The sequence below is a fragment of the Neodiprion virginianus genome, chromosome 2 (assembly GCF_021901495.1).
Source record: "Neodiprion virginianus isolate iyNeoVirg1 chromosome 2, iyNeoVirg1.1, whole genome shotgun sequence".
NCBI classification, from domain to species: Eukaryota; Metazoa; Arthropoda; class Insecta; order Hymenoptera; family Diprionidae; genus Neodiprion; species Neodiprion virginianus.
The window spans coordinates 32,721,974-32,739,555 of record NC_060878.1 but is presented as its reverse complement, the minus strand read 5'-3'; the positions used below and the strand labels follow the sequence as shown (position 1 = coordinate 32,739,555).

Here is a 17,582-nt window from a genome sequence, read left to right as displayed (position 1 = left end):
CAAAGTACGTTTCAAATTGTTATAATAATACATAGGCTACTGTAAATTCGCGGGAGAATAAACGGAAATGATCGATGTTTCGTATCACCGAATTTGTGAAAAATATATGAAATTTCCCCAAACGAATTCGTGAGATTTTCAAAAAAAGAAAGAAAGCAGTAACGTTTTTGAAAAAATTACTGTAATCGCAAAGAAGTTTATTACTGCGCTACTTGATCTGCACAATTATTATGCAGAATAATGCACGTACGTAATAATATAAATGTTATACCGCGCCGGCGGAGGACAAAACGCGTGTGTGAATCTATAGACGCGTGCATGCATGATACGGATGAGCGGCAGGAGGTCGCAAAAGCCTCTCACAAGTGTTAGCCCACGCATATCGTCGTCGTGTAACATCTGTATAGGTGAACCGTGGACACGGATCCTTTGCAGTACATAAAAGGTATGGTCGAGAACGACGTGACGGGAAGATAAATGAATAATTTGTCGAGTTATCGTTAAATACCAGTGAACTCTATGAGATCGCCTCGTAGTAGGAGGCGTGGATTTTGGACAGACGACGACGACTCGCATCGTTATACATTATTTCATATGGACCTTATGGTGTGGGTATACACTGCAGATCGACAAATATATTGCGAAATCGAAAATAGCGCCCACGCGCGTCTGTATGACTTTCTTTTTTTCTCATTTGCTTGAAAAATTTATTATTCTTCTCATATTTATAACTATACGCAACTTTTTTCATTCTCCAGACGTCCGAATCGTGCAAAATTGTATAATTTAGTATGTACATACATATGTATCATGTACATGTTATGTAGATACACACACGTGGGTAGGTTGCTAATTTTCTCAAAAACACACCTGTATCACGACTCGATTAAATTTTCCGACTTATCGCGCTTGTACAATCAATTAAATAAATGTATGTGTATATATATATATATACACATTATACACATAATATTAACTTTATCAACGGAACTTGGCGTTTTTCCTGCACGCACCGGCATAATTTCTTTTTTTCCTCGATTTTTGTGGTGTTTAGAACAAAAAAAAAGGAACCGTTTTTTTGTTTAAACGCATACATGGTGAGAGAAAAATATATAAGGTTGTGTAAATTATAGAATCAACGTTTTCAAGTTGACGACAAGAAACTTTTCTTGTTATACGAAAGTTTGAAAAACTTGTCAAGTAATAAATGTGCTAGAAAAGCAACAAGCAGCGTATAAAGCAGCGAAGTAGCTGGTATACCTCACACTTGAGCAGAGGAGAGAGACCCACCCAGATTAATTTGTAAAAGTGCTGTCCGACATAAAAACGAATGACCTTTGCTACACGACATGCGATAACTCACCAAAATTATCTTAAGTATCCAAATCATTCGATATCCGAAACCGTATATATACGTACAAGGTAATGTATCACAAAACTATCGTACCCTAAACTCGATACACACATGTATACAGTATAAGAATATCGATAACAGAGATGAATGATTGACAAAGGATGAAGATAAAAAAAAAAAAAAAGAACGCAAGAAAGAAATCGCAACACTACGTTCCGCGAAAAGGAAACGCGAGCGAGCATTTCCCGCTCCTCGTCAAATGAGTATCACAACGTCAGCGGCGGCGCATTTTATAAAATAAGTCCATCCAAGTAAGGCGTAGGAAAAGAACTAACTAAGGCTCAGAATGAGAAGAATGATGATACAGCCCAACTTGACCCGGTGGTGGGTATGTGCCTAGTGTAAAATCGCCTCAAGTATGGGTTCAACTAGTGTGTAAGTACATCGTTTGCGGGGAAAGGAGGGTGGTGTAATCGTCAGCGAGGCAGGCAGGCAGACAGGCGGACTTACATACTGGACGCTAGTCTACCGGGTGTTGGCTGGTTCTTCGTGCACCAGGAACTCGCACTGTTTCGTATGTAGATCGTCGATCACGGTCTGTCGAGTTCTCTAAGTGTCTAACTAACTCGAGTTTATTCTTACCTCCTGCAGCACCTGCCATCCATGCAACAGCACAAGATATTACGCTGTTCCTCCTTCTCCACCTCCACCTCTTACTCTTCAATTTGTGATCATTCGCACGTTGCCGTCGAACCATTAACCGACCAACTTCAAGGCGCGTGCAGATTGTTGTGATTTTAAAACCCGACTAATTGGACTCGGAATGGGCAATTAAATAGCCGTTGCCAACTGACAGACATTGTAGCTTTACCACTCCGATTCATGAATAGTTATTCCGCATATTGTTAATCCCCACTGAATGCGGATTGTCCGGAGCAGTTTTATACTCTGTCAAACAGTCCTGTCGAACGTACACGCGAGGCAACAGCAATAAGGGCTGAGAGAAAATTAGCGCATAATTGAACTAGCTAAGTGAACGGACGGACCTACCTAATTGACAATTAAACCTGCACCGGCTCGAGGGGGAAAAGAAGGAGGAGTGACATGTTGTGTCTATTGTGAGCCAGACTTTCGACATCGGCACAGCCGATGAAACTGCAATGTCCAGTTCACAATCGGAGATACACCGGATACGTACGCACGTCTGTATGATCCCTGTCCTTTTTGTCAGGACGCCGAAGAAAGGAGGAATGAACGAATCAATCAACGAGACGGAACACCGACGCTCTTTCGGTACCGAAGAAGCTTTGCGCCTTTTCGTAATAACGCATCTCGCAATCGGAGATGCATCACGCGTGCTTTTGCATGATGTACGGTAGTAAAGGCAGGGCGGAGTTGCTGCTTGTTACTGTCGTTGTTTTCTTGTGAAACTGAATGAAACTTAATTGATACGCAGGTGGCCTCATATGCAAATTATCATCAACGACATACCCAAAGTCGGCCTACTCAAAGCGAACCTGTCGAGGAGAGTTGATGAAGAGGAGGAGGTATAGAGAAAGAGAGTAACGGGCGTGTGTGAGTCGGTGAGTCTGCTGCAGGATTGGGGTAATGTTACTGATACGTCGTAGTCAAGAGAGAGAGAGAGAGAGAGAAATAGAGAGAGAGAGAGAGAGAGAGAGAGAGAGAGAGAGAGAGAGAGAGAGAGAGAGAGAGAGAGAGAGAGAGAGAGAGAGAGAGAGAGAGAGAGAGAGACTGTCGGTCGATCACCGCATATACGTAAACTTCAATCGATATCGCCTTGTTTAATTACACTTTTACTACATATATATTAACGAAGTTCGGTATTTTCGTCGTCAACCTCACTCTGTAAACTTTGGACGCTATCGGAGCAGTTTGAAAAACCCGTTGCAGTAAACTCATTGAATTCGTATATATCTCGGCGTTTTGATGATGATACTGAGCCCCAACTATCGAACTTCACTCCGTACACAACGGTATGCATGGATGGAAGAACTTAATCTTCGCGATCGGTAGGTATGCACAATATGTCATTCTCTTTATCGCGAGAGACATAACACAGATGTTCAGGAATAATTAAAGGAATTTCATCTGTACAGAGATGGAGTTTGTGGGGAAAAGTGGAAGAAAAAATATATGGGTCGCCTAATTACCCGCGAATACAGTTTTCAGGGTGTGTCTTGTGTATGAAAGTGACACGAACCACACCTCTGGCTCGGTGGGTCAATTCCGAAGGACTCAACTTGTGGAAATGAAAAAAGAACCGATACGTTATATCCTATATAACCATGCGGAAAGGGTGAAACCTATTTTTACAATCATGAGAATACTTTGCACTCGCTTCTAGAGGAAGAATCATTCTTCACGTCTAGTTTTCATGCGTTAATAATTACAGGCATAGGTAGGTATGCCAAATTCTCGGCAAAACACACACGACGGGTATTGTACCCTCTTCAATTCTCCAGTCGCTAACTGGGTCAGACAGAATAATTATAATTATAAACCGACTTCTCGGCGAGCTAACTCGGCGCTCCATCGACTGTGCAAATAAAATTAATAATAAAGTACAGAACTGCAAATTCGGGAGAGAAAACTTTTTAAAAATCCGGAATTTTGCATCTTACAGACTGGTGTGAAGGAGAAATTTGTGTAAAGAAGATATGACAGTATCTATTTATTATATACTCTGATTATATAAATTATATGTGTAATATATAACAACTTGTCCGGAAGTCACGTCAGATTCCGCATTTTGTGCAAGATCATCGGGATTTAAATTCTTATATCTGACTAATGATTGGATGATCGAGATTGAACCCGTTTCTTAGACGAAAAGTGATGCGAAGAAAATAATCATCATAATAGGAAAAGTCGTGAAACGTAATTCTTTGCCGTCAAAAGTGAAAATAATTATTGAAAAACGCACATCATCACTGTAGTCATTGCTCTTTAAAAAAAAAAAAAAAGATTTCAACGATTCAACAAAGAGTTTAAAACTTTCACCCGTGTTTGTTTTTAAAGCACTGCAGGAGCCTTACATTACATCTTATACACGTTGCGTTGGTCAGTACATTAAAGAACCACGTGGTGGAACATTGACTTACGTGGTTATCTCGGATACTACTTTCAACGTGACAAACGTTAAAAAAATTCAAATTTTTCAGAAGCTGTGCACATTCTCTTATTCCTCTCAGGTTTTCGTATTGTATGTTTAATCAAGACACGACGAGCACACGGAGACGGTGGATTTTTAAATAGAAGGGTAAAAGCGCTTTCTTTTCCCTAAAAACATGGACGAGAAGCTGTATACGATAAACTAGTATGCGTAGTATATTTCCCCATCCCGGAAGCAGCGGGGAAGAAATGCCTTCTCGCCCTGCGTTGCACTGCTGCAGTGGTGGACGAGGGGACGAGTCGTCTAATAATATACCTGAACAGCACTTGTAGTAGGAAGGAAAACAGGCCACACACGAATGAATGAGTCTGCAAAGTGTCAAAAACGGACCATGGACCAAATCTTTACGCTCTGTCCGGAGAGACTCAGAATTCCAAATCTGTATTACGTAACATCGCGAGCTAAAAATTTTTTACTTCTCTCTCTCTCTCTCTTTTTTATGTCGTTCGTTACATTCATTTCCTATTCATCTCTAGTCGGCATCGTTACTTTTTTTCGGTAAAATAAAACGGAAATTTGGATTGATAAAAGATAAAAAAAAAAAAAAAGAGAGAGAGAAAAAAAAGAAAAAGAAAATGGTTTGAAACCGATTAACGGCGAGACAAGTGTACCAAAATTTTGTATAAGTCATTCCTCACTCTGCTTTTACGGCAGCAGCGGCGGAAGCAGCAGCCACTGGTCATCGCACGAAATAGAATCAGCCCGGATTTCGAATGCCCCAAATGAGAGAGGAGAAGTGCTGGACCGCTTACTTGGGGCTTTAAATTCGTCGAATCCCGGCATTAATTTTTTTTCACCTCCGCGCCGCCCACGTTCTAATCGCGGAGTGAAATTCAAGTTTAGGTACAACACACCGGTTAAACGGCCGAGACGGATATAAATTTTTTGCAAAGTTTTTCTATTTTGAGAAGTAATTTTTCCCATGTAAGGATATGCGATTGTACGTCAAGATCGGAGTGTGCGTGGAATAAGAGAAAAAATATTGCGCGGAATGATACCAAGAATTGGTAAGAAGAAAGATTTCGGAATAACTTTTCCTGCATCTTCGAATTGACGTAACTGAAGTTTATACGTTCCATTCGGCTTTTTATTCATTATACAACCACCGGCACCCACCACCCACACACACACCATTTACGTGGGCCGTTACCGCTGCTGCAGGGTATGATGTGTATTTTCATTGGGTACCTAACGCCAACTTCGTCGTCGTCGTCGTCTTTCCCACGCACGTTCCTTTTATCACCGAAAAAGTGCGACGCAGACTAACACGCATTAATTAATTTCTGAAGATATTTTAGTCGACACTTTAAACGTTTCGTTCGATTGCGATGCTGTAATATAATTTAATTTTACGACAGGACTGAAGGACGAAAGGAAAACATGGAATTCGGTTTAGGTCGACATTGTGCCAAGTTAATGAAAATTCTACAAATTTTTTAAACTTTTATTTTAAAAACCTGTGTAAAATTTGTGAGTTTGTGTGACATCTATTCTTATGGGAAACTTTCAGGTTCAATATAAAATCGGGATAGATTAAAAACAAAATAACTCCGGTTCTAAATTTTACACAGGTGTTTCAAATAAAGGTGAGAACGTTTTGCATAAATTTCATTGTCTTGGCACGATTTTGTCTTACACGCCTTTACGATCCTTAAATATGATCTAAATAATATGAATGAGAATTTTTTTCTCATCGATTAGAAAGAAATGAAGATAAAATCGATTCTTACGTAAACTTTTCTGACCTACCGAAGAATGTTTTGTTTGGCTAACATGACCGAGAGACGAAGGAGAAAAAAAGCGAAACGACATTGTAATTTGTAACGAGTGTCCACACATCGAAAGCAGTCCATTGTATGTTAATTCAAGGCAGACCGATCTGCTCGGGACAAATAAATATACAGGCTGTAGGAGGAAGAAGGGCGAGCCCTCCTTCCTTCGGACAAAATTCGAGACTTCCTCGATTGCTGATGGTCGTCGCATATTTTATCGAGCGGAAATATATGGATGACTTGCTCATCGACTGTCTCAATCATAACTAAATACGTCCGACACGTGAATATGTATCGTACCTATTTTATTTCCCAAGACAATTCTACTTCTAAGTTTGATCCCTTTTCGCAGTTTATTTTTTTATTTCTCTTTTCAAGGATTCGGATCATTTATAACGGGTATATCGAGCCGAGTCGATATTCATCATCGGGTTTTAATCTCTCCCTTGTGATACATTCCCGATCGGTAGAAATGACGGAGTCACTAGTCAAATGAATGTTATCATTTCTGTGTATATCCGAGGGGTTGTAAAAAGCCTCTTAAGAATCTTATCGAAACGTCCATAAGCCATACATAATCGTCGTCATCATGCCATAAAATAGTGTATGTTCAAGGTAAATATGCGAGAACTGATATCCGAGTGGAGAAGAGTATGAATACATGTATACCTCAAAAGTAAAATGCAAAGGTGTAACATAATGTCGGAAAAACTCTAAATATAAAATATTTGCTAAATTTCTAATCATGTTCTTCATGAAAAAACAAGGCAGGGATTGTTATTTTCTCCTAATCCCACGTCTGGTTTGCAAATTACAACAACAGCAGTTGTCGATTGTACGTGATGAAAAAAAAAAAAAAAAAAATCTCAATAATACTATACTTACAAGACTTAATAGAAATGAGTAACCACGTGTACCTTGATGTTCTGTCAAAATCAGCTGTTTCTATTGAATCACGAGACCCAGAGTAGCGCGCACATGGTTTACCCATCAACCGAAAAACATGCGTCGTTATCGGTTGCTTTTTTTTCGTCATTATTATTTGTGATAAGGAGAAATACCGTGTATTAGACTTTGAGATTTCTTTTTTTTTTTTTTTTTAATTGAACCAACTTTGTCCATTCGTACATCCAACTATTTTCGATGAATTATAAGTAGGTACATGAAACAGAATTAATACCATCATTGCTGTTACAGAGACCCGAATAATCGATTTCAGTTTTCAATTCATTGCTAATGTAAAAAAAAAAGTTTGCTTCGATCCGCCAAATAATTGCACGCGTAAGTTACCAGTGAACATCAAACGCGGTAGACCATAAATAAAAAAACACGTTTATTTTTAATAATAATCATAATAATAATGAAAATGGTAATGGTAATGAAATGATTGGTATAAATGAAAGGAGACGGTGAGACGGTGTGTCGCACGCCTACACACGACACCAAGCATATTTTTCTCCGTAGCCTAAGGGGTCAGGGCGTGGAGAGAGCAGAAGAAAAGGGGGATCGTCTGCTGGGTGCGCACACTACGAGAAGAAGAGGTGTATGTGCTCGAAGAAAGACGACATAGACATGCAGTACGCCGGAAGTGAGGTACAGTTAGGTATTATAACAACATGTCCATAGATCAGAGTGTAGGCCGATATCTCTTTTGAAATGAAAGTGTACAGTATGTGGGTACGTGATGTCTACTGGCGATCTAACAAACCGGCAATGCTTATATATATATATATATATATATATATTTAATATTTATGTATGTCTGAAAGATAATCGTAAAAATATCGACGGACGGATGGACGAAAGCTCCGATTGTAACAGAGATGAAGAACGAAGGATGATGAAAAATTGAAGAAAATAACAGAAAGGAATAATGAAGTGGTAATATCTCACGATAACTCACGTAAGCTGTGGTGATACTGGTACCCCTGATCATATCCCTCATTTCCGCGTCAATTTGGGTATTATTGACTGCTATTCCATGCACAGTAACCGGCGACGAAGGCATTGTCATTGTCATCACTTCACTAACCATCTCTCTAAAGAATCATCTATAGAGAAGTGCAGCGGTGATCGAAAGATTTGTTTTTTCCTCCTTCGGACAACAGCTAATTTATTTTTATCACCACCACCACCACCGACACGTAGTAGAAATTTATATATACGTATACGGTAGTATTACCGAAAAAAAAAACTGTTTGAAGGTATGGCATGCAGCTGTTGTTAAGTTTTTTTTTTTTTTTTTTTTCAATTCGGTTCCGATTCCGAAAAGGCAAGTCGGTAGTTGTACTTCGTGTGCAGTTAAGGATCACGGCTCACTTAAACTACTATGTAGTTATTACCATCCGGTATTCATTGAGCGCTTAGGGCGAGCTGAGGAGACCTGATGCCATGGCAATTTCCATGATGGGAAGAAGACAAACACTGAGAGAAAACAGTGTGCTTCTTTATCAGCTTTCACTCGAGAGTTCTCATGGGGCTCAGTGCAGCCTCACCGTCGCCGTAATCATGAAATTTTCGAACCACAACCGACTCGCTATTTTCAGGATGAAACTTGATACACTCATTTTTTTTAAATTCCTCAGCGATTGGTTCACGTTTTTGGAGGCCACTTTTCTCCTTTTTCCCCTCGCGTCATTTTCTTCTGTCCCGTTCTTGAACTGTTATTTAATATGTATAAATCTCTGAGGAATTTCAATATTTATTGTTAGAATCGCGGTTATTTCATTCGTCATTCAATTCGAATTCAACTATGAAGAAAGCACACCCGTTTAAATCAATACCTCAAATGTCAACCTACAAAACTCGTCGGCACCTAATACTGCTAATTGCATTATAAAACATCGTAAAATGAAAAGTAGATTAGTTGGCAAGATTCAAGATAAACACCAGATACTCCTTATCTTGCATATTTCGTAAATGAAAGAAAATACAATGCCGAGTATGAGTAAAACCTACAAATGTTTTACAAACAATTAAAATATCAATCAAAAGTTAATATAATAAAGAGAAAAAAAAGAATGAACGCCAATAAATTTTTGTAGGTCTGATCAAGGTATTGGATGAATGACTTGGTTTATAATTCACAGTCTGCTATGAATCAATAATTTTGTGTTTTAATTTCTTAATATGTGGGAAAACGACGAATCCAAGGAATCACTTGTGTCAGATTAATTAATATCTCTGAAACTCATTGATGTTTCCACCTGAACACAGCCAACTGTCTTACCACTGAGAAAAAGAAGCGCATTTAATTATTGCGCTGAACCTCCTTTTCACGTTGTTAACTAATCGACTACCCAATACTAACTAAGGACTAAAGCAGAACCACCAGCCTGTTATTCCATGAGTCAGCTGACTGCAAAGAGTGCTGGTGCTGTCTGCTCTCTGACTTTCAATTAGCATAGGACCTCCATTGTGACAAACGCGTGGGTAAGATTCCGATTTCTCACTCAGTGGCTACCTCAGGTGGTTTGAATTGTCACTAAGTAATTTGAACTTTGCGTCCCCGAGAAATAATAGCAGCAATTTTAACATAGCTTGGAATCTTGATGCAAGTTTCAATAACCTAGTTGCATAATATGTAAGCAATGCTTAATGAATATCTTTAGTCAAAAGTAAAGATGTAACACGAGGAGAGAAAGGAATCGAAATGTTTCTGTTGCTTTTTTATCCACACGTTTCGACAACTTGGTATTAAATTACGATATTGAGATACGAAAAGTAACCAGTTAAGAGAGGATAAGAGAGTTATACCAAGTGAGTATTAATATCGTTTCCCTGCTTTCATCGTCATCTCGAGTTTTAACATAATAAAATACCAGTTGTGGTCGTAAGATTTGAATAAAAGGCAACTCACTTACAATATTCCTTGTGGTATGTGATCGATGGAATGGAAGGGAGTGAAAGAAAGAGAGAGAATAGTGGTCATGGGGAAACGATTCTAAATATAGTGTTAAGGTGACCGATCCATTGAGTTTTTTATAGATTATAGTTGTAAAACTTATGCTTACTCCTTTTTAGACACCCCTATAAGTGACTCGGCTAAACTACATCTTGAAATAAGTTAGGGCACTGACCCTGGGTACGCAGAGACCCAAAATGCATTAAGTTTGAACAAATTTCTGTTAATTATTAATACTGTAAACGCTCTTACGAATGCGCGTAGAAAAAAGTCAGAAAACATTTATTCAAAATTTGTTCAAAATATCAGACCTAATAGAAAAAGAACAACTGAGAAAAAGGCTTTTGATTTTTAAAGATTCAGACAATAGCAAGATATGTTTAATAGTTTTCCAGGTTTGTAATAATGCGATGAAAAGAAAATCAGATTAAATTTCAGGTCAGTAATAAAACGTTCAAGACTACTTTGAAAAAATATAACTGAGCTTTCATCAAGCACTGAGAAATATGAGTGAATATGGAAGAAATATAATTTAGCGTTTGTATTATACTAGAAGGGTCAAAATAGTTTCAAAACAAAATAATTATAAAACCAAGATTTGAGATAATAGAAAGAAATATTAAATACCATACCATTTTGCATGAAAATCAGTCATTCGTGAAGAAGTACAGATGTCAATTAAATGTATCATTTTTTCACAGTTGAGTTGGTTAAGCAATAATAAATTATAGCTTGTTTTATATGTAAATAAAGTCTCTCGAATCCAGCAGAAACAGATTTTAAATAAGATTGATACACGACTTAATGATGCGCAAGTTTTCTACTCACAGCTTGTAATAATCTTACACATGGTATTTTTGTTTATTTCTTTAAATCATGTATTATAAAGCTTCAAAAATAAACATCTTGGATGGATTCAAAAAGAAAATTAAAGTACGTGCAAAATGAGCTACATCAATAATTAAGATTAATAAAACTATATTTCTTTGACATTTCAACAATTGTAGCGAAAATGAGCTAGTTAATTTTATTAATAATTTATTTTCTTCACTGAAAATTTATCGTTAGTGCGCTATTTTTTATGTCGATTAGACACCGTTTTAACCGGGAACCTGTATCTGCTTAATTCTATGATTTAAACTTACCAAACGAGTCTCAGATGTGTCTGAAGCATGTTCCGAGTCTCCGGTTGCATGTCTTTGCTCTCCACTAATCCCACCGCTGCCTTTACGCCGATCTTCTCCAATGTTACGATCCATTGTGTCGAAAACATCTACGGATATATCAGCCACTGGCACACTAGCACTAGCACTAGCACTAGCAGCGCACTCAGATTTTGAATCTGACTTAACCGACAGGGTATCTTCTTCAAATGACAACGATTTGTTGTTCGCTGGGGTGAACAGACGCGAAATGGCATTCCACATCCAGTTAACACTGCATTCCAAACGGGAAATATAACAAACGCAAAAATAAACTAGTCCCAATTTTTCTTATCATATCCTGGGAGAGAAATCAAAATTCAAATCGAAAATAATAATAATAATAATAATAAATAAATAAGTGAGGGGAAAATATTGTGTAGAGTGCAATATTCCAAAACTTTTCTGCTCTTGATAAACAAATTCGATTTGAACGACAGGGTTCGGAGATGTATTTTTTTTCCGTCTTTCAGTTGGTATGTTTTGATTTCTTATCACAGTATTCCTCCACTAGGTTCTTAATTAGAAAATTACGAAAACTTCGAGCACACACATATCATTCTGCTTCAAAGAGACGCCGTTCAACGTGAATGATAATGGCAAAATGAGAATTCTCAAACCCTGAGAATGAGTGACGTGTGTAAACGGATAGGTAGATCTACTTGGAGGGAAAGAATGATTCACCCTGTCGTTCATAGATTTTTCTCTTTTTCTTTTTGAAGCGGAATGAAAAGACACACGCATGAATATGAATATGAATGAATGCAGGTACGTACCTAAATAAACGTAACGATAAAAGAAGAGTTGAGAAGAAAGTGGGTGTGTGTGTTGTTAAAAACAACGGATGAGGTTATTGAGTGACGATGGATAATAATTTGGGTTTTGAGAATACAAATGTGGATTAGGTGTGAAGAAATCGGTAAATTAGACAGCGACGTCGCACGACAAAGGACGGATGAGCACTTGGTAGTTTTACGAGTGGTGTTTAATTGACAGCCAGAGGATAGATCCACACTATCAAAGAACGGCCCGTGGTGCAGACATCGAGATGAAATATAGTGTGTCTCTATCTGATAAATTCACCAGCTTACGGATGAGAACACAGCACATGCACAGCACCGAATCACAGTTTGCTAACGAGGGTTTGGTCATCCAAATCACAATTGTCCGGGTTCACGTTTACACTTCTAATCGAAACGTCAAGTTACCTAACGCGAACAACAACCATTTTGCGAAATATATCCAAGCCTACTGCACGTTTGCCAATCGCCGTAAATGAATACCTCCATTTTGACTACTTGCGAGTGTTGCGAGAACCGTCACTCGAATACGGGATCGAAATCCATGGACGTATCGAAGTGCCGAGAGTAGTACACGGATTTGTGTAGGCACTAGCGCCATCTAGGCTGTACTCCGATAACCTGGCTACGAAAACATCCGACAAATAAGCGCGAAATACACTTTCAAATTTGCTTGTTTCCTCAAAATCTTCGACCGCGGCGGAGCGCGAGGACCGCAGGCGCTAAACTGGACCGCCATTTTCAAATGCACCGGCAGCACTGATTAAGGAATGTTCACAATTAATCTCTAGCTAAAACGTGTTGAATATTCTGATGAAACTTAAGTTGTTATTCGCTTGGTAGTCATCAAGAATTTAGAAATAGACGGATCAAGCGTACTTCTCGGTGACTGGACGGCAAGTGATGCGAGCGACGTGATCATAGAAATTATTGGTGTCGCCCATCTTACGTTGTGGGATGACGTTTGAACATTCTTCAGTTAACAGGTTGGACATTGTTTAACTCAAAGGGCTAACCATAGTCATATTATTCTGAGTTTTTGAATAATTGATATAATATATTTATGTTTTTAGCGATGATAAATGGCGCCAATTAGTTGATGTCCTGCTAACAATAAGTCAACAACATTCCTACAGAACGGCTCAAAAACTGAAGGCCGTAATACATATTCCAAATATTTTTACTCAGAATTTAGAGCCTTTTTCATTGTGAATTAACGATAAATAGTAAGTAGGCATAATCATAACTGATCATAACTGTACTTGAGCATACGTAAGCTGATAATATAAATGATGTTCGAATACATCGTCACGTGTACATAATATTTTGCAGCATTTTATCAGAAGTCAAAAAAGTTTCAAAAATTGAAATACGTGCAAAAAAACGAATTGCTACTAGCTGGAAAATACTGTAATAAATAATCGATAAACAGACAACCATAGCTGTGTCAGCATGGAAATTAAACAGTAATTTATGTTAATTGCAATCTTGATCGGTTGGTAATTATTATAAAGATGAATGTGTAGCTGGAGAATCATGTAATTAAAAAACAAAGATAGCAATATGATGAAAAATGATATGCTGTTTAAATTAATTAAAGCAACTATGGATCTAGCTTGGCAGCTTTTGCAATCACTTGAACACCCGCCAATGCTTCCTTAGCAGTTGGAATTATATACTGAGCTGGCAGAATAAATCCATGCCTTCCCTGGTCCCTGAGCTCAATTGTGTATGAATATGTAATCTTGTGAATAGCTTTTGCCCAATCATCCGCTCCACCGGATGCAGGATATAAAAGGGAAGCACTGTTTCCAACTGTATAAACGCTGCCAGCACCACCTGCTGATTTCATAGCTGCCGCTGCCTGCTTTCCAACTCGTTCCAAATCAGCATAATCTGGCGGTACACGTTTGTCGTAGCCCCAAGGATATAAGATGTATTGGCCATAACTATGGAAGGTTAAATATGCCTGGAAAAAAAAAATATACAATTTCGAAATTGCTAATGTCGACAAAAATTGAATTTGATCTAGATTCCTAGAGTTATAAATAACACGTTTTATAATTTACCTTGAAATTGGCTGCACTTGTAGCAAAGAAAGACTCAATAGCCTTTGTTTCCGGTTCAGAAAATGGTCCAGTGCCAGCAAATATTTCTCGACAAGGTTGTTTACTGGCTCCCTGACCACCCCATCGATAACCAAAGTTCCTGTTTAGATCGGCACCAATGCAAACACCGCCTTTTTCTGGATTTGCTCTATTCTTGCGCCACAAACGATCACCTCTGAAGGTATACTCGTAACTGAACAAAAACAATTCGTACAGAATAATGTTTACACTTCTCTAAGTTTAAACTAAAAAATATTTTCAAACATCACTTCTCGCCTTACCCGTCAGGATTCACCACTGGCAGAATGTAGTAATCTTCCTCCAGCTCCTCACTGTTTTCTACCAGGTAATTGATGATGTAAGTCACTGCTGCTGGCGATATCCATTCTCTGGCATGGATTCCTCCATCAATCCAGAGTGCGGGTGCTTTAGCATTTCCATTGCTGATTCTTAGCACCTACGACCATTCCCATACGAGGAATAATCAATCTCAACTTTTCTATCGCTCGAAATTTCCACAAATAGAAAATAACCAGGGTCTCACCTTGAGTGGTCGACCTTCAACCGAGTTTCCTATAGTCATAACGGAGCACAGATCAGGAAAGGTCTGAGCTAAATAATCAAGGTACCCTGTGATGTCGTCCAGCCGATGATAGCTGGACCACTCCATTCGGTGGCCTAAGAAGAACCTCTTTACTATTAGGCTTGAGGCCCAGTAGTCGATAGTGCAGTCTGTGTTATCGTACATCTCACGAATTTACGCAGAGTAATGACTTTGAACAGGCGGTATATTTTAGAACGCGTTTGACAGTTTGGAATACTCTATGAATGTTGTCAAAAGTTTCAAAATATCGTCAACAAATATTTTCTCTGACCGCTTCAGTCTTCAAAAACACTTTGCAGCATTGTAAACTCGTGAGAATGATCATGCCCATAAGTGGTCAAGCTCACCCCTGTAGCGCCATAAGCTGCTATCACTACTAGCTACAGGATAACGAGGAAAAGGATATGGAGATGGATATCTAGGAGCTTGCAACCGCACCCGCACCTGTTCCCCGGTCCCTGGCTTCCTGGCTTTTGTACCCTGCCACCAAGCATGTCGTGCTAAAAAATGACTATGAAATTCAGGTGATTACGAGCGCAGTGCAGACTTTCAGAAACCAGAAATGTGTTGGGAGATGCGCGTAAACGAGATTCGCGTAAGTTTTATTAGAAATTTTTATGATGTATATCTGATATAGAACCTTCCAGAGCTCTTGTAATCATTTTAAAAGAAGATTTATTGGTACAGATGACTCTATTTTTGTTCATAGTATAGAATTCTCAGAATATAACAAATTCAAGTCATTCATTACAGTTCGCGTCACGTGGGTAATAATTATAGAAGTATTGCACGTACGGAAAGTAATGCGCTAGTTCATATCAACCAGCAGGGGCCGTGCGGTTTGAAACTCATGTGAACTGTATGTTAATTAGTTATTGCCATCATAAATATAAGGATCCAGGTCACCAGGTTAAAACTTTTGAATCGTAAATCCTACAGATAGAATCACGTTCTAATTCTTTGATGATTGTTTCTCTAATTCACAAAGAGAAGAAATAAATACTCCCCGCATTTTACTATTGACATTTTTTCAGATTTTTCGGCACAGTTCGTACGACATTGATCGTTAATTTTATGTAACCGTTTTTAGAAGTTTTACGTCGAGTTTTACACAGTTCTCCGTGGTTCGACCGTTAATTTGAATTCACTTGTTGAAAAATAATGAATCGGGATTCAAGAAAAAGAGAAATTAAAAAAGGTAGGTATGTCAAGAAACCAAATTCAGTCCTATCGTTTCGCAATTATTCAACAGTGAAAGATAAGCAGGAAAGAATAATATGTATCAATCTACAATTTTTTTAAATTCACAAGAAATGACATGCACGTGCGGAATTTCATGTTGATGCTCCTAAACCCTCAAAATAAATAAACGGATGCATTTGGCAATTGGCGCCGGAACAGACGCATAGTGAAACTTTCTGCAGGGTATCAAAAATAACTAGAATTGGAAGATACGAGATTGGCGATAACATAAAACGTTCGGTCAGAGCAATTAGATTAGCAGTTATTTAACTCCTCACAAATTAGTATGCAATTTACAGGTATGTTCTACGAAAATAGCAATTGAATGTGAACCTTTCCGGCCTTCGAGTTCCTCCATTGATTCTAAGGATGGAAGTGGGTTTTCCTTATCTATCGCTTGTTGCAGATCCGGAATAATAACATCGTAATTGACGCTTCGCTCTCTCAGGAACCGCGTTACCCGCGGGATATCATCAGGACGTACCATAACGTCGACTGCAGTAGCATTTCCTGCCCATCTCGTCAGATCTGTGCGTATTATACAGACAAATAATCATAATACATGAATCCTAGTGGTAAGATTGTCCTCCTCAAAAGATACGCAGTTTTCTCATCATATTTTCAGTGTGCAGTAGACTTGACGTACCTCCTGTGTCTTGAAGATACGATAAGTATTCAAACTGCTCCTCGGTAGCGGAAACCCTCCAGACTTGTGAACCCTCATAGGTAACGCGTTCTTCCGGTATTCCTACAGTTCGCAATACGACCCCGTCCGAGGGTGCATCGGAAGGCGATTTTATCACAGCTGAAGAAACACTTTGAAGAGCGATTAATGCAAGGAGATAGAACCCGCGGATCCACCTTGGTGATCCCCGCGAAATTGGAGTCGATGACACTATCTGCCGGTGCATTGTCCTCAACTGGCCTCACCGCTACTTGGCTCACCTCTTATATACATACTTAACCGTCTATAAAGAACTCGAAAACTCCGCGACGCCCTCGGAAACCGCATTGGACCGGGTAACGTAACGGTACTCGGACAGTCTGCATAACTCCAGCTCACGATCGGTGAACCTTCCAGTTTTCACGTACATTGACAGAGAAATAAAAAAATTGAAATTAAAACAGGGTGGTATTGATGAAATTCATGCTAAAGTAATCAAAAACCTGTCTTCCCATATCGCTGAACCGCTGAAACATGTAATTAATGATGCATTAAAAAATGCTGTGATAATACTTATGTAGAAGAGAGGTAATAAACACTTATTGCTAGTGACAAACTATAGTTCAATATACCTGATTTTCAATATTGCTAAAATAATTGAAATAATTATCTACAACAGGATTTTTAACATTTTAAATAATTATAAAATCTTATCAAAAAAGTAATTTGGCTTCGTTAA

At 38.6% G+C, this 17,582-nt stretch overlaps 2 protein-coding genes and 1 long non-coding RNA gene across 17 annotated transcripts in view; 1 reads left to right on the top strand and 2 right to left on the bottom strand.

The window, feature by feature from the left end:
- The window catches only part of LOC124297959 (patronin), a 40,378-nt gene extending 27,680 nt beyond the window's left edge, over positions 1–12,698 (bottom strand). For 4 of the 15 annotated variants that reach the window (XM_046749435.1, XM_046749439.1, XM_046749441.1 and 1 more), the window contains exons 1-2: positions 12,202–12,698; positions 11,369–11,726 (exon numbers count right to left, since the gene is read on the bottom strand). In XM_046749435.1, coding sequence (XP_046605391.1) covers positions 11,369–11,650 — 282 coding nt within the window. In that variant the 5' untranslated portion in view covers positions 11,651–11,726; positions 12,202–12,698. Of the gene's footprint in view, positions 1–1,363; positions 1,409–8,222; positions 8,371–11,368; positions 11,727–12,201 lie in introns of those variants that run through there. The other 11 variants (XM_046749426.1, XM_046749432.1, XM_046749433.1 and 8 more) reach the window with 7 other exon arrangements.
- Positions 12,699–12,759: 61 nt separating this feature from the next.
- On the top strand, positions 12,760–13,802 carry LOC124297976 (uncharacterized). Its single transcript, XR_006906697.1, has 2 exons — positions 12,760–13,211; positions 13,299–13,802. It is a non-coding gene; the product is annotated as an uncharacterized LOC124297976 (long non-coding RNA).
- LOC124297965 (carboxypeptidase B-like) lies at positions 13,238–17,120 on the bottom strand. The gene is made up of 6 exons (XM_046749457.1): positions 16,826–17,120; positions 16,513–16,707; positions 14,878–15,011; positions 14,615–14,790; positions 14,295–14,526; positions 13,238–14,194 (listed from the first exon to the last, which is right to left on the bottom strand). The coding sequence occupies exons 1-6, from the start codon at positions 17,088–17,090 to the stop codon at positions 13,829–13,831; spliced, it is 1,368 nt and encodes a 455-aa protein (XP_046605413.1). The 5' UTR covers positions 17,091–17,120; the 3' UTR covers positions 13,238–13,828.
- Between the last annotated feature and the right edge of the window lie 462 nt (positions 17,121–17,582).